General features: G+C 37.4%; 1 protein-coding gene across 1 annotated transcript in view; it reads left to right on the forward strand.

Moving 5' to 3' along the window:
- Positions 1–13,539: 13,539 nt before the first annotated feature.
- SHC3 (SHC adaptor protein 3) overlaps positions 13,540–23,355 on the forward strand; it is a 73,084-nt gene continuing 63,268 nt past the window's right edge. The window contains exon 1 of the mRNA XM_071730934.1: positions 13,540–14,400. Within this exon, the coding sequence (XP_071587035.1) occupies positions 13,861–14,400 (540 nt within the window). The 5' untranslated portion in view covers positions 13,540–13,860. The remainder of the gene's footprint in view (positions 14,401–23,355) is intronic.

A 23,355-nucleotide genomic window follows, 5' to 3' on the forward strand; every position in this document is an offset into this window, starting at 1 on the left:
CCCCCTGTAACCTGGCCATCTTCCAGGAAGAGGGAATCCACAATTTCCCTGGGCAACTGGTTCCAGTATCCTACCACCCTCATAATAAAGAATTTCCTCCTATTACATAATCTAAATCTCCCTTCTTGTTTTAAACCATTGCCTCTTGTAGTCTTGCTACATGCCCATGCAAAAATCCTACCCCATCTTTCTTGTAGGCCCCCTTCAGGTATTAGAAAGCAGCTGTAAGGTCACTGTAAGCCTTCTTTAATTCTCTTTCTACAGGTACTCTAGTTACCTTCTTGCTCCTGTTATTCCCTGTACTGAGTATTAGCTGCTGGCTTTGCTGCATACATGACATATTACCATACATGTTTCCTAGAGTTGTAATAAAATTGATTTAAGGCAGCACAGGTGTGGGTTATTTATGTAAATTCCTCCTAGCTCTCCATGAATTTCTATCAGTGCACTGAAAAGTGTCTATGAATCATGGGGGTGAATATGTTAATTTCTCAGACCAAAATGTATATTTACTCACTAACTACGTTCCATAATCACAGATATCCTTTCAAGATGCCTGAGTTCTCTACAAAGCTGCCTGCTCTATGGGATGTTGCCAGGCTGCAAAACTTCTGTTGTGGGGTGGTTTATTGGTTGCTTTTTTGTTCATTTGTTTGTTCTGGGTTTTTGTTTTTTTTTTTTTTTTGGGTTGTGGGGTTTTGGGTTTTTTTTTTGGGGGGGGGGAGGGTTGTTTTGTTTTGTTTTTGTGTTCATGCAGTGCATTCTATATTGATGGATGGTCCATGACATACATCCCTGAAATATGAAGATGTTGGTGATTATAAGAAGGAGAAAGGTAGCAGGGTCCCTAGAGATTCTGATTTGCTGAGTTTAAAATAAGTCCTCTGATATTCTTGTGGTCTTGCACAATCTGTGCATCTTTATTATTTAAGAAGCTTCCCTGAACTCAACTGGATCCTTAAAAATTTTGTGAGAGAAGCATGTATTTGCTTTAATCTGATGTTTTTCTTAGATATTCTACAAATAAAATCCTAATGTAGTAAACAGTGAGCAGTTGAAAGAGTTAATGGGAGAAATGAAATACCATTCTATTTTACATTTGCTTGAAACATATCTTTATTTGCTAATTTATTTATATATTACTTCACCTCCAAAAGGTTTGTTATCTTCTCACAATGCAAGTAGGAAAACATTGTACCTCTTCTGAAGTGTTTAAACAGAGTATCTGTATTCATCTGCAAAATATTCCAATAAATGGTGGGGCCCTGTGCAGGTAAAAAGTTCTCCTGCAAGATTTATTGTGAAGTTGTGTCTCGGATCCCCATACGATGTAATAAAGAAGGAGAAGTTGCATGTTTTCTTTATTTATTTATTTTTTCTTCCCAAATAAAAGTTAGTGTATAGCATGTATGACAAATTATACAAATACTTGGTGATGTCCCTAGAATGCAAAAAAAAAATCATTAGGAAGGCTCTGTAGGTACGTTTTCTGAGCAGCCACAGTGGCATGTAGACCTGAAGCTGGAGGAAGGGGGATTTTGTCCCAGTAGGTAAGCTTTTTTTCCTAAAACAATTTTTTAAAAAGAAGTTTATACTGTAACTTAGCAATCAGAAGGAAATTGAATCTAAAGATGTTTAAAATTCAGCTAGGTTTGGGGTTGTTTGGTTGTTCACATATCCTTGGTTCTATTTTTGCACTTGCACTCCATGTTCTTGCCTTTATTTAGTCAACTATATCTGGCTCAGAAAATGTATCATTGGAAAATGTATCATTGCTTTATATACACTGACCCACTAACTTTGTGTATTAATATTTTCAAACTGTAGATATTTCAAATTGAAACAGCAATAAATGCCCTATTTTTCCTTTTACAATTTTCCAAGACTTGCTTTACCATCCTGTATAATGATTTGACTGTATTTGTCAACAACTTATTTGTCAGAGATTTTGCTTTTCGGAGTAAAATCAATAGATAATACCTTCCCAGGCTTCCTTTTCCTACGTAGCATGTGGGACAGAGCAGAGCTTTTGACTTTGGGAACCAAACCTCTGAATACAGGTAGAAGTATTTGGGAGTTACAGGTGTGTCACAGTCTTTTACTTTATGCAGGGTGAGAAAGAACCACTACCCCCGAGCTTTCTCAAATTAAGTACTGACACTTTGTTAGCACAAACTACAGGTTTATTTACAGATGGGTGGCTGATTAAGGGATGCAGTTCAGGAGAGGTAACAGATATCCCATTAATATATACACCATGAAACAAGTAACCTAGAAGAAAGAGGAAGGAAGTAATGTAATTAGGGTAAGGAAAGGGTGATCTTGATCTCACTGTTGGGTCACACAGTGGAGTGTGAGGGCAGGAGCTGGGTCTGCTTTTGGGTTAATAAATGAAAGGGGCTGCAGTTTATGTGGCAATGACTGCAGCACAGCAGTAGTGCTGGACTAGCAGGAGGTCCAAGCCACAGGGTGCTGGTGCAGGAGACCAGGAGACTGGTCTGAATGAAAAGACTCACAAAAACAAGGAGACACGACCGCACAGACCATGGATGACCAGGATCACAGGGAATGATGGCATCAAGGAACACAGCCCAGGACCACACGGATGACAAACCCAAGAATCCAGCTAGATCCCTTGCTTCTATAAAACAAAGCCACTGTCTCTTCATTTTGTTTAGCCACTGCAGAGACGAGCATAACACTCATGGGCAATCCCAGTCCTTTCTCTGTGGGCTGACAGCCAAGTTTGAAAGGTTTGTACCCTTCTGAGCCCCTGGAGATGTTACCAACATGACTGCTTCCCTGCTCTTTTGTGTCATCTTCACAGCCAAAGTACTCCACGTTAAAGAGCTGGCAGCTATTTTGTGTTTTTTCCTATCTGACTCAAGAGTCATTGCTTATGGTGGGTGAACATCCTGTTCTCCACAGGTTGTTATTAAAGTATCTGAGCCATTAGGTGGACAAGCTGCTCACGCACTTACAGTTATAAAAAAACACCCAACTCTGTTGTGCAAGTTTCCTAGAGAATAGGTAATTACTAATTTGCCACCTGAGGAAACAAGAGGAGTGAGGAGATAGAATTAACTCTTTTAAAAGATACTACAGAGAGAATGATGATTAAGAGGCCACTGAGTTGCTTTTCACAGAAACAGCTATTGAGAAGGTTGAATTAGGTGAGAGAAGTATACAGCTCATTTAATGATTAGATAGATTTTCTCTGTTCCAAGTGCTATTCAAATATTCAAACTGCTAATATGCATATAGCTTGTCTGAATTACTGAGCAGGCATTCATCAATGTAATTCAGCTGTGGTAAAATCTAATCAGCCCTCTACCTCATACTCTCTTTCCTAGCCTTTAGAGTTTAGGGTGACTAGGTTTCTAATTTAAGCTCCTCCGCTAAATGACTAAAATTAGGGGTGTTGAAAACTAACTTAAGGGGCATGTCACTCAATGACAAATCTAGCTTTGAACCTGGATCCTCCCACCTGCAAACTGTGTATTAACTTAGAAACAAGTGCTATGTATGGGAGAGATATGAACTGCTGTTTATGGTCATGATATATTTCTGCCAGAGGCAGTAGTTTTACTTGGGAGCTTTCTGTGCCTATTTTAAACACATTGAATTCTCATTGACATATCTGAACTTTCCAAGCAAATATTAATATGTCTCATTTGCCACCTTTATTTGTTTCCCTGAAAAGACTTGTTTGTTTTGGTAAGCCTTTTGTTATCTAGGAATTAATTCTTACAAATACTGTGAATTTCAGTCATGAATTATAACAGTTACCTGATCTTAGCTTTTTGATTTTTTTTTTTTTAATTTTTTTTTTTTGTCTATGCCACTAACATTGAGAGAATATCCTCTTTTCCATAAAATGTTCAATCAAAAACCTGGCTTCCAGCAGTGTCAGCAGTGCCCTTTTCCCAAACCAGTAATCTGTTTTGGGCTAAGCCCTGAAATTAACCTATTATGAGTATGACTATTATTTTACAACCTGGCCATAAGTGTAGAATTAATCTTGTTTTACTCTTCCATTCCATTTAATGATTTTGGAAGAGTAGAGCAGGATTATTATATTCTTTATTAACATTATGAAAACTGTTTTCTCCTGCGTAATGTCACAAAGTTGTTTTAACATCACACAAATACGACTTTATCTGGACCCTGGTAATCTTGGATCCTAACATTAACAATGTTAATTACAGAATATGACTTATCACTATGCTGATTGATTTCCTTAAAAATGTAAGGCAAATGTTTTGCAACACTGGTAACTGTTTTTTTCCCTACTACATCATTGGGGCATAGGAAAATTTTTTGTTCTTTAACCGAATGTCATATATCCTGTTATAGTAGTATAGTTTTGTACTAGGGATTCAGTGAGGAAGGTGATCAATGAAAAGCACAGAGGGCAAGCTTTGCCATTTTCAATTTGTTATTTGAAATTCTCTGCAGCACTCTCCTTAGCCTTAGTGCAGGTGGAAGAGGAGTAACCTGTTGTCCAAACTTCCATGCTGATTCCTAATTCTGTATCTGATAGCTTTTGAAAATACCATTGTCATATACAGTAGCTTTTTCACAGTCTCTGAGTTTAGCAGTAAGATATTTACTTTGCTGTGTTTTATTAATTTTCCCAATAAATGGTTGTAAATAAATTTGTGTCATCTTCACACCCAAAGTTTGACAGTATTTCATAACACATCCATGGAAGGATATTTAAAAAGTAATGTTTGTAGTTTTTAAATCTCTTTTGGTTCATTTTCAGCTTGTATATTGGTTCCTGCTGAAAAAGTAATTAATTCCCATCATTCCTGTGGGCAGGAATGTCTGTGGGCAGTGTTTTTTGGTTATTTTTTGATTACTTCTGTCTTTCATGTAAAAATAAAATGAGTTTTTATTGTGATAAAATTTTAAACACCCAAGTTTGCCGTTAGGGTATCCTTCAGCTTTCAAGCCTTTGCAGAGGTATTTTTCATGTTAAGTGAGAGTTAACATCTTCATCAGTTGTACCTATGTTTGGATAGAAGGTGTGAAACTGTAACATCTGCTGCTGGGAATGATGAAACTGATCTGGTATTTAAAAATGCCACATTGAGTAGGTAGCTGTGGGAGATGATTTGAACACTTTTAGCAGGTGCCTTGCTTTTCAGTAACCATGGACCTTAAGACAAGATTACTGATACCTGGCTTTTCAGTATTTATTGATTTTCTTTACTAGTCTTGCTTAAGTTTCACTTTTTTATATGGTATACAAATATTCAAGCAAGTAAACAATTGCACTTAGCAGAGTAGTTAGCAGGCATATGAGGTGTCAAGTCAAAGACAAAATTCACAGTGAGTAAACATGGGACAGAAATAGGAACGTGAAGGCAAAGGAATCTATTTTGGAGCAGTGAGTTGCTCTTGTCTCTTGTGCATTAAAACAGTGTGGAACACGCAGCAGTTTTTTGGGGGGGTTTCACAGCTGAGATAGCTTTGCTGCAAATTTTACACCTTTCGGTGCTCACTTTATTTAAGTATTTTGCTTCAGAGTATTTTTAACACAGATACTACAGTGCATTGCATTTCTTTTCTTTGCTAGTGAGTTAATACTTCTGGGGTTTACTTGTTATGGGTTTGTTTTTTTACATGTGGGATATCTAAGCTGAAGAAAAAGTAAAAAAAAGTAATTTCACTTTAATGCTAATATTGGCTATTTTTATTGCCAAAGAAAAAAAATTCTATGAGAAACAGTATTTTTGTGTAATTCCAGCATTAGTCATAAGAGCTATACCATTAACCAAAGGACGCATATACACCTACAGTGTGGCATTTTGCTCTTGTGTGCTGATACTGTTGGAGTCCTCTCTTCGCTGCCTCGAATGCAGTTCAGTTCAGCACTGAATGCTGCAGTCTTCTATTGTGGTGCAGGTCACGTAGCAGTGAATGAACAAGAATGCATAAATAATGTGCTTTTTATTCAGCAGTTGTATAAAAAATGAATGCCCCCAACACCTACGTACATCCAACCTCCACCACTTCCTGTGTGCTTATTTTTCCTGAAGCTTTAATTATTTATCCTTGGAGAGAATTTGACAGCTACAAGTAATCACGTCTCAGCAGGTTAACCCTACAAGCACCAGAACCAGACTCCATATCAAGTACACTCAAGTGGTTCATGAAATCAAATGTTTATTTTTAAGTGACATGATTTCTACTTAACATTAAAAAATTTGCATTCCTGAATACTACATATTTTTCTATCACTGTCTCTTATGAAATTAAGAATTGGTCTTATACTATTGCTAATTTCAAGAGGTAGGTTTTAAAGACTGAAAAGTGTCATATGCTAAAGTACTGCAATTGGTATTCTGCAATGATGAAATTAATTTTCAGGGCAGAATGGTAAATAATGGTGGAAGCAACATTATCTAACAAGCCAGAATGTGTCCGTAGTTGGCTATCATAGATATTGCACAGTGATGAGAAAAAAAAATAATTATATAAGAGTCTACTGATTTTGCTACTTGGTCTTTATGTGATGAGTTTGAATTATAGCAAAACTGTATGCATAACAGGAGCCAGTATATCATTACACATTAAGAGAAGGAGAGTCTTAGAAATAAACTGATTCTTTATATTGGTTACACAGAAAGAGAAGGAGGGCATCTGTGCGTGTGTCTGCGTGCATACGTGTATAAGTATATATACATTATGTCTACTTGACCTTAGTGCAAGAAGGTAATCAAAGGAAAGGAAAAATTATTTTTCATGTGTACATTTTGTTTCATGTGTACATATATATTTCAGTATATAAATATAAAAATACTCGTTATGCATCTGCATTTTAGAAGCCAATTCTAGAAAGACCACTGTTAAACTACATAACTGGAGCTTATTTTTGCTAAGTATGTTCTCTCCCATGCCTTCCATCCTCCCTGGACATGTAAAAATCTGGGTTTTTGGAAGAGCAGATGCCATGCTACAAAGTTGATTTAGTTCTGGACTGCAGATTTTAATGCACTCCTCTGACAGATCCTGCCCTGCAAAGGCTTAGTTTCTTGTTCAGATTCAGGCATTATCTCAGATTCATCTTTAAGAGGAACTTTAATAGTATGTTGACTTTTAAAAATAGGCCCTCAGGAACCACTAATGGAACAGAAGGAGTTACAAGTTTCATTTTCTTTCAAATATTTCATGTCATATTTTACAGGGTGAAAGTGTCTTAAGACATAATTGTTTCAGTGTTTCCAGCTAATAGAAAACATCATCCTTCTTGCTTAAGGTCAGTTTCTATCTCAAAACCTAAACATCCGTACAGAAATTTGTGGGCATATTTCAGATGTTGATTTCTATCTTAATTTGCATCATGCCTTTGAGGTTAATTAAGTTGGTAATTGATTAATAATGATTAATGATCACTGATTTTGAACAACAATACTTCCAACCCTGTGGTTTTCCAAAGAAAAAAACTTGCAAAGGTGCAGATAATGCTCCCATTTACTGGCACAGCCCACCCATAGCAATAAGGTTGCCATGGAAACAGCAAAACTCTGATCTGCTGAGAGACAAGGGAAGAACCAAAGGGAAATGGGGGCAATTTACATCAGAGTTTTGTTGGAATAAATCAATTAGAATTTTTTAAATAGATTGCTTTGTTATTTTGTTTTGCTTTGCTTTGCTTCCTTTGGCTTTGTTTTTCTAGGGGAGAACTATACCTTTTGCCTAGAGGCCTTGGGGGGCTTTTTTTTGTTAGTGACTGTTTTGTTTGGGCTTGTTTTGTTTGGTTGGTTTTTTTGCGTGGGAATGTAAGCTGAGGTCTGACTAAAACACCCAGTATGAAAAAAATACAAGCAATGTGAGCCCAGTCTATATTTTTTTCCCACAAAATGTTTTGAAGTAGAGGGAAATGGCCATGGTTATTTTTAATGACACTGAAGAAAACTTGAGTGCCTTTCAGTATTTCTATAAACTATGTGATGAGTCTTCCTTGAAATCACAAGAGCGTATAAATGAGTTCTATGCAGGTAATTCAGAGATCCAGAGCAAGATAGAATATGTGGTAGTTACAAGAAGAATGAATAAATAGAAGTTTAGGGCTTTATAATACATAAAACCACATACCTTCTTAAGAAGGCTGGATCATAATGGTCCTTAGCTTGTCTTATCATAGAATCATAGAATTGGCTGAGTTGGAAGGGACCTCAGAGATCATCAAGTCCAACCCTTGACCCACCGCTGCAGTTACCAGACCATGGCACTGAGTGCCACATCCAGTCTCTTTTTAAATATCTCCAGGGACGGAGAGTCCACCACTTCACTGGGCATCCCATTCCAATGCTTGATCACCCTCTCTGTAAAGAAATTCTTTCTAATATCCAACCTAAACTTCCCCTGGCACAACTTAAGACCATGCCCTCTTGTCTTGTTGGAAGTTGTCTGGGAAAAGAGACCAGCCCCCCCCTGGCTACACCCTCCTTTCAGGGAGTTGTAGAGAGTGATGAGGTCTCCCCTGAGCCACCTCTTCTTCAGGCTGAACACCCCCAGCTCCCTCAGCCTCTCCTCATAGGATCTGTGCTCAAGTTCACCAGCCTGGTTGCCCTCCTTTGGACCTCCTTTGTTACTGTCATGCTTATCTATAACTACATCATCAAAGCATTAAATAAAGCTTCATATAAATGAAGATGGATTGAGCAGATTAATACAGGGATAAGGGATTTCTGGTATATACCAGATCATGCAAAGAAGGTTGGTATTTTCCCTTATCAATTAACTTATTAAGACAAGAAATGTCCCCACAGGATATTAGAAGCTTTTGCACTATTTAAGTGCTATCTTTTTATGTGAAGAATTGACCATTTTTGATAGTAAAGATTTTGAAAGATGATTTAATAAAATGGAACATTTACACTTGTGTCTGTAATATTATAATAAGAGGAGTAGCATCCTGTTGGATGATGGCTTAATGCTGCATCATAACACTAATTGTTTAGGGCTTGTTGAAAAGAGGAATCAACTATGATAGCTTTATGCCTACTTTTTATGTACCACAATTAAAGCTCATAGCAACATCTGTATTTAAGTTTGTCTGCCATATTCATGATTTTTATAACTTAATGTCACATTCCAATATGGAAATGTGGAGATTCTTATTCGATCCCACAAGGACACAGAAAGCATAGCACAGTATCAGGTGCAACTACACAATTTTATTGAACACCTACAGAACTGGCAACTATGGTTAGAACCATAGTTGTTAGCCTAATCCTAGAGAGAGAGAGGGGGAGAAGAGAAAAGGAAAGAAAAGAAGGGAAAATAAAACATCATCCAAAGGTAGAGGAAGAGAATGAGAGAGAATGAGAGAGAAAGGAGAGGAAAGTCACCACCCAGTGGTGTCCCATTGGTCTCATGGCAGAGAAGAAGTGTGTGGGGTGGTTCCATCCAGGGAGAGGGGTGGGGGGCTAGAGTTTCTCTTCCTTTTATGCTATCCATTTTTTGCTGTGCCACAGCTGCCAGACAATTGTTGCTTATCTTAACTTGACCTGGAAAGTTCCATTGAGTGGCCAATGGAGTGGCCTCCATTGCAGATTGCTGCCTGCCGCGTCAGCAGAATTTACAGTTTTTATTGAGGTGTTTTCTCCTAATTGTCTCTCCTAATTAGCAGTATCCATCCTGGGCCTGTCAAAGAACTGTTTTTTCTCAAACTTTATGACTTCCCTCTTATCTCTTTTCAAGCTGCCTCTTCTAAAGACCTTCAGACTGCTCGACAAACACATCAATCATCCCTCTTGTTACAGAGAGAGGGAGAAAGGTGAGAGTATCACCACCTTCAGGATTCCATGGCCTGGGATGGTATGCCAGTCCTATGCAGGAAACATTTCTTTCCCACTTCATGCTGCCTCCGCTTCCCTAGTGTATGCCATTTGTTGGTGGCTGGGGTGGTAGTGCTTCCAGTTGCCAACTTCCAGTTGTTGTTTGAGGTGGAGCCTGACTGGAACCTCACACTTACCCAACCCAAATTCAGTCTGTTTTGGTTTTTGCATTCAGGAGAGTTTCTTACTACAGGCTGTGGAACATAGAGATTTTACTGCTTTTATTTTCTCTATAGTGATGACACCATCTTACCCTTGTAAGTTTGCATATAACAATATTTTGCATTTGCAGCAATTTAAATCCTTTTAAACCTCATCCTGACCATGGAAACCCATACGTAATTTCTCCTCTTTCCTCCCTCTGCTCTTGCTCCCCAGTATCTTTTTTTCCTGTGCCCTTTGCTGTAAACAAAACTTACTTGCTTCTGAAATACAGGCTGCAGACGTAGTTAAGATACAGAAGTAAAAAAGGCAGCAGCTAAGGATGAGCCACTGAGAGCCACTTGGAGGGAGAAAAGGAGACATGGACTGTGTCAGGGTAAGAGGAGGATCCATGAAAAAAATCATTCATGAAAAAAACAATGGAGAAAAAAAAATCCAAAAATAGGGAATGGCTAGAGGTGCCAAAATTCCCAGTTGTTCATAAGAAATATGCTACTCCATCAGAAGCAGTGTATACCCCACCTACCCCCTCAGCCTGTCCTGGTGCAGTTATTGCTAGGGTTATGTATATATTTGTGCATATATACATGTATATAATATATATATATATTTGCACATAACAACATTGAACCTCCAGCTGAGTCAACAATATTTTATTGCTGAGTCAACAATAAACTCATTGTTTCACAGCCATTTGTTACCACTCGAGGTAGCAGTGGTTGGCTCATAACCCTGCAAAAAAAAAAAGAAAAGAAAAATGCTCCTTTTCAACTTTGATCCATAGGTGCAATCAGAGAGATTAGAGAGAAATGGCACCTTGAGTGTCTTGCTCTTAGTGGTGGTATGGTGAGAACAACAGTAACATGCTTGTTTAAGGCTAGCCTGCTATAGTCAGTAAGCAAGCTATGCACTAGTTAAAATTAACTAGATCCTAATTTTAATTGCAATTTATGCATATTACAAGGTTGCTAATTTAATTCATTGTTTCCTGGAGCTGGGTTTGAACATGCTGTTTGTAGCACAGCATTTAGCACAAAAAAGTACATTTTCTAGTCCCAAGAACTAGGAAAGGCGAGGTTTAAAATGTTCAGTCCTTTCAATTTAGAGCCAGATTTGTAAAGGAGACTGTTTCCCAAACAGATGCTGAAATTAGTTCCAGATTTCAAGCACTGGGTTTTACAGTGGCTGCTATTTCTCTGTAGTGTCTGATGTTGGATTTCCAGAAATGCTCAGCACCCATCAGGTGTCTTTATAGGGTTTCTGCATGAAGCAGTATCAGAAATGAGTCCTTTTGCTGATGCTCCAAGGAACTTTTACCCTCTAGCTCTGCCTCTCTCAGTGAACTAGATGATCACACTGTTTTTCAGCATCTACTCTGCTAATAGAGTAAGTAGGTATATGAATTTTTTTTTCAACTAGGTTGGTGTGGGTTTTTTCTGTTTCCTATAATTATACATATGTTTGTGGTTGTTTTGTGTGCATGTATGTATAGTTTTGAGTGGTTTTGTTTGTTTGGTTGGTTTTTTGTTCGTTTTAACCAGGGGTCTCTGAAGGTAAACCTGTAAAATCTGTGAATCTGCCGAAGCCCACAGAGAGCAATTTCACATCAAACGAAATGCGCACATTCACGTTCCCATCCTGGATGCAAATGAACAAGGTGAATGAACATGTCGGGGAGAAACTCAGATCTGCCTCCCCGGTTTTCCTCTCCTGCCACTCCTGGGAACACTTTGTGCACTTCTGCCCCAACACCCTCCCTTCCACAGGGGCTTTGCTACTCCCCTTCGGCTGCTCGGGCGCCGGCTTCGTTTTCTGGTGCTGCTGCAAAAAAAGGTGCTGCCTGTGCTCAAAATGGGATCTTCCACTATTTATCAAGGCTGTGCTGAATGAGTCATCAGAGCCGGCTGGTATTGGCTGGGCTGGTGAGCACCCAAGGGATTGCCTGGCAGGGGCTGCGAGGCCTCACTTCATTCACAGAAATCTGAGGATGCTCGCCAGCCCTTTCATTCACTCGCACAGAATCTCATTCACATTTTGCAGCTTCGCTGGCCGCTTCTAATGAAGAGAGTCCTCCGGGAGCAATAGGGTTTTCTGGGCAGTAGAGACACGTAAAAATAGGCTGTGTGTGTATATTTTCTGTTGCTGTGCTAGGAGGATGAAGAGAGAAATGAATGCTGTGTGGATGCTGTAGCAGCTTTGCAGTGTGCTGATGAAAGGCTGTTCCGCAGATCACTAGAAAGCTGCTTTTACACTGACTAGAACATTGCCATTACTCATCACTGCTGGGATAAGAGGTGCTGACTTAATTTAATGTGTCATGAATATACTAATTAAATACCTGTAGTGAGCTGACTGTTGCACTGTATTTGCACTTTCTATACTGCAGCCTTTAGTCATGGGAGACAGAAGGAATTCTATAGAATTTTTCCTTCAAACCGTGCTGCAGTTATTAATTTGTTTAAACAAAAACTTTGCACTATGCAACCTCTCTGGTCTTAGTTTGTTTATAATGCAGTGTATTGTCCTACATTCAAAAGCTGTTTTGCAACAAAGATAAATTTATAGGAAACAGCCATAAAGCTTGTGATGGCATTTGTGTAGCACAATGCTGTACAGATTTTGTATTTATTGAAAAAATATAAGGAAAATTAAATTAATGTTTTCTGCATGCTTTGCTGCTTCTCAGATCAAGTGTTTGTGGCTGCCATTTTTTCTGAAAACCTGGTGCTTTTTTTTTTTTTTTTTTTTTTTTTTTTTTTTTTTTTTTTTTTTTGATTTTTCACTACAGGATGTCAGTTTGCTGCTACCTTGGCTTCTGAATATTTTTAACTTTATTTCAGTTTTCCAGAATTAAACCAAATATTCCAGTGATTTGCCGGTCTTCCTCATGTTTTCCTTTGCATTTAATATCAGTGGTGAAAGAAAAAAATCTGTTAAGCATTATTGTTTGATGTCAGATAAGTACTGGTTTTCACACATAGATACTTCTGTAATTCCTGCATTTAAATAGATGGTTTTTGTGGAGCAACAAGGGAGAAGGATTTTTTTCTCTATCAAAAATTAGATGTAATAGTTTCCTTGCAAGACAACGTTGACACAAAGGCACTTGTAAAGTCTGTTAAGCTGATTTTGTGGAAAATGTCGATAGTCTTTAGTTCTGTTTTCTGTTCTGCAAACCTTTAAAATGTCTCTTTATGGCTGAGGTGTTATGTGTATGTTTAAACATTTTCTGGATATTTGCTATCTAATTGTGACTTCTTTGTAGATTCACAAAAATGTGAGGTGGGAGAACCTTTAAACAGAATAATAAAGTGTGGAGTTTCACAAAGGCTGTTAACCTAGTTTCAAAGGTAATTGCATTTGGTACCAAAAGGGTGGTGGTGGAGGAAGGTTGGAAGTAAATATCTGTTTGAGGAGATAGGAAAAGGAAATTTGAGAATTGATTGGTGCTACTGTGCTGTTAGTGGGTGGACTTTTTTTTTTTTTTTTTTTTTTTTTTCCCCCTACAGGAAGTAATTTGCAGTGCTCACGGAGCCTTTTGTTGAAAAGGGTCCTTCTCATTTGTGTGAGTCATGCTTTTGCTGTGAGCGAGTTGGCAGCTGTAAGCAGGACTGGGATCTCTGTCAGAGAAAACTGTTACTTCACCCAACCTTAACAGGGAACCATAAGATATTTCTTAAAGATAGAATTTTCTTTTTTTTTTGTTCTTTCTTATACTGTTCTCTTTTTTACCCCAAAATCTTGCTAGCCATATTGTTATGAATCACCTGCTATGTTAGCACAGGCATCTCCTGCATTGGCATCAGAGTTGCCAGGACATATGCAGGAAAGCAGATAGAAGGGCATGCTTCAACGTACCAAGTATAACCGCTTCAGGAATGATTCGGTGACCTCAGCTGATGATCTTATTCACAATTTATCCATGAACAGCAAGGTCTCAGCAGTTCCTACGACTTCAACAGCGTCTCCATACCTGGTGTCACCAGAGGTTCTCCATAAGGAGCAAGAGGATGGACCCAGCACCCTGTGTACTCTCATCCATAAAGTGTCCCACTTGAAACTCTCAAACACGGGCAGCCTGTTGGGTATCAAAAACCTCTCCTCTGCAGTAAAGGAGCTTGCTGTCTCCAAGTTGCAGGGAAGCTCAAGTGCTTCCAGCTCAGCTGTAGGGGCTTCAGAAAACACATGTAACCTTCTCTCTGCCGCTTCGTGTTCTCAGCAGGACGTGGGCAAGATGAGTATGGGGAAAAAAACACGGTCAGAAGAAATGCACTTGGGAGGTGAAAACTGCAATCAAAGTGGCAGCTTTGTCAGTAAACCCTCCCGAGGATGGCTGCATTCAAGTGAGAAGATTCTGGGACCTGGAGTGACATACATTGTGAAGGTTGGTCCGTTTTCTTCCATTCTCAGCTTTTATCAATGATTCGATCTCTGCTGGTTTTGATGACAGGCTAGTGAGGATAAAAGTATTGCTGTTTCTATATCCTCTTTTTTTTTTTTTTTTTTTTTTTTTTGGTGCATAATGCATGCTATGTTAGGTAGTAAGCCAGGGTTGGTGGGAAGCTGTGTTAATTTGTTAAGTTAGATTAAACGTGCAAGTAGGTCCTTTGTCAGACAATGTTCTACAACTGTAAAAAAATACTGTTCCAAACCTAATGGCTGGCTTTCTTACTTTTTGTTTGGTTTTGGTTTTTTCCTTTCATTTGAATTAGGTTTTCAGTGTTACGTAGCCTACTGTATGTATCTTAGATGTACAGTTTTTCAATATGTCTGGTGTAATATAGAGGAAGGAAGAAAGTCTTCTTGGTGTGTGAAAAACAATTAATCTTGCATGATATTTCAGTTTGAAAATTCTTATAAGGATGTGCATTTTAAAATTGAAATTTGTCTTTGAAATCTTACAGCAGTAAGGCAAAGAGCGCAGTTCTTATCATGCTGTAGAGCAGGAAAATGCAGCTTGTTTTACATAATGAAAATTCAGCCACCTTGCTGCTCTCTTCAGTTCACTGATACAGCAGATGAAAAGCAGAGAGTCCTAAGTTTCCATATGCTTTGAAAGTATTTTGTAACAACCTGTTAAATTAGAGCCCGTGAGAGATGGGTATGTGCAGTGTTTTCCTAGTCAGGTAAGATTCTGATTACGCATTCCATTAGAATATGCAGAAATTGTAAAAATAATGTTACTGTCCGGAACTCATTCTTCAGTCACCATATTTTATTTGCCAAGTGGCTTATGTATCCTAAGTGTTAAACTGTTTTATAGCAGACTATTAATATGATTACAGGTCTATTTTTAATCTCATCTTATTCTGGGTATAAAAGTCACAGTGTGAGTTTGTACCAGGATGCTTCAAAACTGAGTGACAGTTAACTCTTACTAGTTTTTCTCAAGTCTCATTACCAAAAGCAGAATGCATATTTTACAGTTGGAGCACTAGTGAGGATTTTTCATTTCTTTCTGTTAGCAGAAAGCAGTGGTTAGCAGTGGTAGCAGATTTTGCAAGTGAGTGCAATTCAGAGCATTATAGAAACTGTACTATCTTTCTTACTACTCTGAAATTTACTGGAACTACAAGAATCAGTGCTACCTTTCAGAACACTAACTGCTGCTCTGCTACAGTTCAAGAAGTGTACAATAATAACCCACTGATGCTAGATATAGCGGTGTTGAGACTCTATCATTATTTTGCATGGAAATATACTAGTTAACAGAAGGTAATTTATCTTTTTTCCAGCTCAGAGAACTGATCTATTTTATTTTTTTGTTTGCTTAGGATATTTTAAGTAGGCAGATGATGACTAGGAGAATTCACTGCTGCTTTTTGTGACATAGACATGGTGGGTTTTGATACTTTTATATACATCTTTATATATTATATGCATCTCTCCCTAGGCAACTCATGGTTGGGTTTAGTAACAGGAATTAGTGGGTTTAAAATGCTGTTTCTCAGCAGTTCAAAAGTAAACAAAAATTTAAAAAAAAAAAAAAAAAAAAAAAAAAAAAAAAAAAAGAAAGAAAAGAAGTTTGTAATAAACTATGGACTTATGAAAATGAAATAAATATTTTGCTGCAACGAGCTTGTTGAAGACCTAATGAGCCGTAAAACCAAGACACTAGTACAGAACCATCCAGGCTAAATATAGGGTTAAAAAACAGACATAAAGATCATAACTGAGAGATAGGAAGGAAAAAAGACTTAATCTAAAAAAACCCCACACTGCAAGCCAGAAAAATAATATTTCAGTAAAAAGCATATTGCATTATTAATAGTATAGCAGAGTATCTAAAGAGTATAATCCTAAGTACAATTTTTTCTTTAACACTTTCCTCTCCTAGGAGGGGATAACAGTGATTTACAGCTGATGAGGAAAATAGAATTTTTTTGAGCAGCTATTCAAACACATCATCAAATAAAGGCTTCACTCTGCAAGCATTTCTGTGTGACACTGTTTACAGGAATGTTCCCACTGAAATAATTGAGGCTATGCTGAAAGTTCACTATGTGCTTAAGGATGAACTGAGTTGCTGTGTTGTGTAATCTTATTGCATTTTTTATTCTGTGGTATAGTATTCCCATCATATGCAGGGCAGCTGTGATTCTAGCAGATATCTGCAAGTAAACACTGAATTAATAAAAATTACTTTTCTCTTTAGTTGCTAACAGACTGCCAAGCACGACATAAACGTTGAATAAAGATCTATGGATTTTCCCCAGCAACTGCAGCATTCCTATAGATAAGAGAAGAAGTGCAGTTCCTACAACATTAAATATTGCTAGTTCCCAGGGCTTTTATGCATTCAGACCATCAAATCAATACATATATAATGTACACTGAAGGGAAACATTTCTTGGATACCTCATGGCTGTATTGAGTTACTGGAGGACTTGTATCATGTTTAATTGCTACCAAATGCCTTACAGAAAAATTTATATGTCATTACTTAAGTGAGACAAAAATTAGATTTGTTGTTAACCAGGAAAGCTTTGATGCTTTCTGTGTAAATGTGCATGGGGTTACTGTTTTCTTATTAATCCACATTCAAATCATGAAAATCATGTATGCAACAGGGTATATTGTAGCTACTGGCCAGTTGAATAACTCACACTGGAATCTTTTTGAAGTAAGAGATACAAAATGTATGACAAATCTGTAACTTTACTGCTGTCCCCACATTTTCAGATATTACACATTTTTAAAATGAGCAGTATAACTAAAATGCTTAGAAATGTAGGTTATGGAAAATGGGAATTTTATTCTGATCCTCATGGTCTGCTGCAATAGAATTATATTCAGCCATAGAATTACTGGCACTTTCAAATTTTTTTTTCTCCCTGTGGATGTTATGTTGCATTTTTAATATTAATTTAATGGGAAAATTTCCAGAGAACCAAAAACAAAACAAAACAAAAAAAAAAATTTGCAACAAATTAGACAGTTACCATAGCCATACTAGGGGATGTAGTATGGTGAGGTACTGATATTTTACTTAGTACTAATGCCAAAAAGTTTAACAGATCATAGATCAATGAAAATAAATTAAATACTTTGCTGTGATGGAAGTACTTGAAGATGTCAGTGTTTTCCCCATAGAGGGATTGATTACCATTGGAAGTGATTATAAATGTTCATGTTGTCAGAAAAAAAAACACTAAAAAAAAAAAGTGTAAAACCAGGTAGTGTTACAGTGGTTAATGTTTCAATGAAATCAGTGTGTTTCCACTGATAAGTGTTTACTAGTGAATTTAATTGAGTTGTGACATAGACATGGCAGGTTTTGATACTTTTAACTAAGAGCACAATCAATAGTCAAGAGGCAAATGTATGTATATCTGTCCTTAGGTAGCTTATGGTTGGGTTTTGTAACACGTATTGGTGGGCTTAAAATGCTGTTTCTCAGCAGTTCAAAATTTCTTAAAAAGAAAGAAAAAAAAAAGAAAAGAAAAGAAAAAAAAAAAAGGAAAAAATTAAAAAAAAAAAAGTGGGTGTAGTAAATTAGAAAATCACCATAGCCATATTAGGAGGCATTAAGTGATGAGATACCAGAATTTTAAATGGAGCTAACATGGTGGAAACTGTCCTCCCCTGGAAAACTTCAGGGCTCCTTGGGAGAATGCTTCTCTTTTTAATTTTATTTCCTAAGCAGAATTGATTTGCTTCTGGCCTAAAGTAAGAGCAAGATGCCAATGCTTCATGGTTTTGTTGTGATACCTATTGCCAGCCTGTTTGAAAGGTTTCCAATGTAGCCTCTAAAAACACTTTCTTGCTTTCTTCTTATTCCTCTAAACAAATATAAAGTCAAATTTATAATTTACTAGTTTAAAAAGACAATATTAACGTTACAGAAAAAACTTTTAAGTTTATTTTTATTTCCAATTACAGAAAAAACTGCAAAGTTTGTGGGGTTTTTTTTTGTTTGCTTGGATTTCTTAAATCAGCTTTAAATTCTCCTTCTATCAGTCAAATTGCAGTAGTGCTAGTGGCTAATCACTGGTTGTATGAAATGTCCTGAGTAAAAACATACTCAGTAGGATTTCCTGCATATGATTCTAATAATAAGGAATACAGTCCCAAAGCATCCTGTTTGTAATGAGGTTTTACATGTATAAGAAGTGGGTTGTGTTTTTCAGCCGTACAGTGACAATTGGACTGGTAATTGATCGTTTAGTTCACAGTCTGCTGTCTTCAACCCAGGTACCTAAATAGTGTTAGCCAGAGCTCAGATTTTCATGAAACTGTTTTATTACCACAGGTTTTAAAGCTGCATGAATGCAGGTTAGGGGAAAGAGAAGCAAGTGACAGAGACAACACTGGTTTTCACAATTAATCCTTCCTAGTATGCCATATTCCTTTGCACTCAATTAGTATGCTTCACATTTTGTTTCACTGTTATTTGGGCTATGAAAGAATGTTATTAATGCCTGTTGCCCTGTCAGAAACCTGTTTTTTGAGCTCCGTGGATCTAAAAACTCCACGGATCTCTTGTACAGCCAACTGATAAGGAAAGAATATTTCTCACAGGAATTAAATCAGATCCTTTGAGAAGAAATTATACAGTAGAGACTTTAAATGTAATATTATTGTAATCACATGAATTAAGTATTATTACTGTGCATTTGCACACCTTTCATAGAAAACAACGCATGTCATGATTTCAGTGCTGAAGGAGTCAACTCTCAACTTGAACATCTGTTCTGCAGAACATGCGGAGTGCTTGCAAAATGCCTAGGAAGCTTTAGCATAATTTCCACACTTACGGATATTTTGCGAGTTGGGCAATTTGGTCACCCTTGATGTTGATTTGAATAGTTAAAAGTCAGAACAGTCTTTGTTTAAAGTAAAAATTATACGTTCCAGCTAGTTATTTACATTTTATAATCAACAGATTAATTTAGTTGATTGGCTTAGAGGCAAAACTGCATTCAGCCAGAATTCTGTCTGTTTTCTCTGAAAATTTAATTGTTGATTTCTTTATTTGTTTTCAAATAATAGTTACAATAGGATACCACCAGTCTAATGTAAATATCTGCCACTACAAATGTCAAGAAAAACACTCAGATGAACTGAGATCTTAGGGAAAACCCATGCTTGTCTTGACAAGGCATTCCTTTGCTCCAATTACAGGGCACTTGTTTTTTCACCATGTAACCCACTGAAGAACTCTGTTTTCACTAACACACTATCTATACTTGTGCTGCAGCCTCACTTCTTTTTATAATAGAAAAATGAAGTAAATGTACAGAAATATCAAGATTAATTTTTCTTGTTTGCAATAGGAAAAAATGCAGGTCTGCCATGGGACAGTGCAAGAGACAACGAGTCTTTTAAGCTACTCACGCTCCTTCAGAGCGATTTGCTCACCTAAGCAATGAAACAAATTGCATAGTCATGGAGAAAGAGGGGTTCAACACTGCTTCTCTGCAGTTTTACGTACTCATGCAATGTTAATATTTAATTTGGCCACGCCAGGCAGCTCTGATACAGATCCTGTTCATTTGAGTTGTATGGGAATAACGATGGAACTTGGTCATGACTTTTTTTCAGAGAGAGATTGAGCGCAATTCAATACAGGTAATCTAGAAGGTTTGTTTAATGAGTGATAGATATGCCCTTACTTTCAAACAAGTTTTTTTGGGGGCAGGAAAGATTTAAGTCTCAAAAGGTTGACACCAGGAATCCAAGGCACAGCTAGAAGTTGAAAGACTAAAAAAAGCCCCTTGTCTAATGAGACAGGAATTACAAGCAAAAGGATAGAAGGTAAAAACAAAAGAGGGTAGAGGGAAACACAAAGAAAATAGTGAGGTAAACAGAAAAAACTGTCTAGACTTTTCTTCCACAGAACCATCACATTATATTTGCTGATACCATGTGGGTATTTTGCTTTGTTGTTGTTGTTTTTGTTTAGAGTTTGTTTGTTTGTTTGTTTTTGTTCAGTTTAGTTTTAGTTTTTGTTTGTTTTGGTTTTTGTCAGAAAAAACCCCAGAAATTAGGGCCATCTCTAGCTGGTTAAGCAGAATAGGCAAACCAGAAAAAAATCTTTTCATTTTGCAAACTGAGCACATTATGACAGACATTAGAGTAGAAGTTTTGAAAGGACAGAAAAAATAAAAATGTTTTGCAAAAAACAAGAAGTTTTTTATAAGCTTAAAGCTCATTATGACACATGGATGTTTTGCAGCATCAGAGTTGCGGAGAATACCCTGGTTACAGTAAGATACGAGATAGATTTTGTTCATGTTAGAGGCATAGGCTTGTATATGCCGTAAGCTTGAAGTGAGTAATATTTATGAATGTATTTTTTAGATCAGTGTTATGGATTGCAATTCAGGTTACTCAGTGACAAGTAGATAGAACAGCAAGTTACACGGGGGACATGGGGAACATCTGAAGAAGTAGGACTGATGTGCATCCTGTAGGGTTAGGTGCAGCAGACTTTTCAAGTCGTTATAAGAGTGTGAATACTTAAAATACTATTTTTTTATTTCATGTAGATTGTCCCTGGATTTGAGTCTGTTCTGTAACGACTCATTTGAACAGCAATAGTTAAATAAATGACCTTCATGTGAATGCCCCCTCTGGAAAAGCCAACTTAAAGTATTGGTTGTTGAAGATGTATCTTTCTGTCATCTTGAATGTTTTGTAACTTCATCTTATAGTGGTTAAATAAGCTGAGAGCACTAAGTAAATAGAAACATTATATGAACCCCCTGTGGCAATATATATGTTTCTGCTAAGGAGATGAAAGAGCAGGGCTGCTTAGTGTAGGTGTACAAGCTAGAAGCTCGGGGTGCCCACCCTGAGCAGGTGCTGACCTTGGGGCTTTTGGGCAGGGGTGGTGGAGAGGGGGTCCCAAGTGAGTCTGCTTGGGGCGATTAAGACCTGATGGTGTCCTCAGCCATGCAGAACTGCTCTGCTGGGATTCTTTGTAGTCTTTATGCTGCAAGAAGACCCTTTTAGGTGTCATGTTTGTGGGTGGTCCTTTTTGGTTGGTTGGTTTTTTTTTTTTTTCTGTTTTGTTTTTTTGTCTTGTTTTTTATTTGTCCATTTGTTTGTTGTTCCATGCACTAAATCCAGCCTGGGAGGTCCCTTACCTTATTTTTCTGTTTTGCATGTTGGAGGATATTTTTTGGGCAGTCTTGCTGTGAACACAAGTAACTATAGCTTAAGCATTATAAAGTGAAAATTTTACAAAAGAATCATGTAAAAGAGGTGTTTTCATTGCAGGACTCCGGTGATGAAGACCAGAGGTACATGTTAGCAGTAACAGGTCCTTCCCAAACCACATCTCCAAATGTACAATTTTGAAAGCAGTCATAGATAATGTCAGATGTTTAGCATAGGTTTATATTCGGCTCAGTGAGAAAGCACCTGTTAGATCTTGCATCTTTTGGGTTTGTGCTGTAGTAATACTCTTCATCAAGTGGTTCTATTCGATGACTGAGGTAGTATAAGTTCTTTAGTAATTAGATACATTTACGGTGTCCATATTTATGGTTTCATATTTGTAATTATTTTCAGCTATTGAAGCATAATGTTTAGCTGCAGAAGCTTTTGCATGTTTGTATTAAAGGAATTTTGATGTAGAACACAAGCTGTTAGAGCTAATATGCATGGTGCTTTAAAGGGAAATATGTATTAATGGATAGTCAAATAGCAAGCAAAGTATTCTGGAAAGTGTTCATTGAATTACAGTTTGCAATTGTGAAAATAAAACTACTCACCTGTGATACTGTGGTACATACTCTAAACGTTTCACATTGATTAACATCACACTGCAATAATTACATTCACCTAGTATTATGTATTTTTAAACTTAAACCTGAAATGTATAGAACTTCTGCACATTGTAACTTCTTTTAAAGAAAACTTCCGGTACCTACAAAAAGCTGAGGCATAATCACAGAATGTCAGGGGCTGGAATGCAGAATGTGTTTACACTTAAAATAGGATAAATTGTTGTCCAATGTGTGCACTTCTGATTTTATTGCATGCAAAAAAATACATCTGTAAAATAAGATGGTAAGAAATACTGTGTATGCAAACTTATGGATACGGGATTTTTTTTTTAAATCTTGTGAAAGCCCAGTCTATTAAGCATCTGTGCTATGTGGTCTTAGCAATCTTGTTTCATCCAATATAAGTAAGAAATTTTCTCTGAAAATGTGTTGTTTTCAGCCCCATTGGAGATGGAGATTAGAAAACTGTCAGAAGGAAAATTTGCTTCTCAGTGGTATCTTTCCCCTTACTAGCTAAAAACGAAACCTCAGAGCTGACATAAGAAATGGCTTTTCAAGATCAGATGAAGTACATTCCTCTTCCCCCAGGTGAATCCTTCACTTTTGTTCTTGAAGAGGCTCTGAATCCTTACCAGATGATTTGATTGTGAGAAGCTGCCAGCATTCTTTCACTGGGGATGTCCTGGTTTGGGCCAGGATAAAGGTAATTTTCTGTCTTGTACTTTTGCTTTCAGCTAAGTCTCTATAAGTAGCTGTACTTGCTGAAATTAACAGCAAGTTTCTCAGACAGTGTCTGCTTCTAGGACTGATAACACTCGATGTTTATAGTTACAGCCAGAGACTGGTGTGCAGAGCCAAGGCCGCTGATCAGTTCTGAGGAACATTTTACCCTCTGGAAGGAGAAAAGGAGTAAACAGGTCACACCTGCAACCCTCTTTTGGGGAGGTGTGGACAAGACCAATGACCAATACTGACCAAACAGAGTATTCCATCCCATACACATCATATTCAGTATAAATTTGAGGGATCAGGAGGGTCAAACCTCTTCCTGCTTCCTCTCTTCACCTGTCCCTGTTTGCTTCAGCATCTTGGGAGGATTCCAT

This window comes from Heliangelus exortis, chromosome Z (assembly GCF_036169615.1).
Source record: "Heliangelus exortis chromosome Z, bHelExo1.hap1, whole genome shotgun sequence".
Taxonomy (NCBI): domain Eukaryota; kingdom Metazoa; phylum Chordata; class Aves; order Apodiformes; family Trochilidae; genus Heliangelus; species Heliangelus exortis.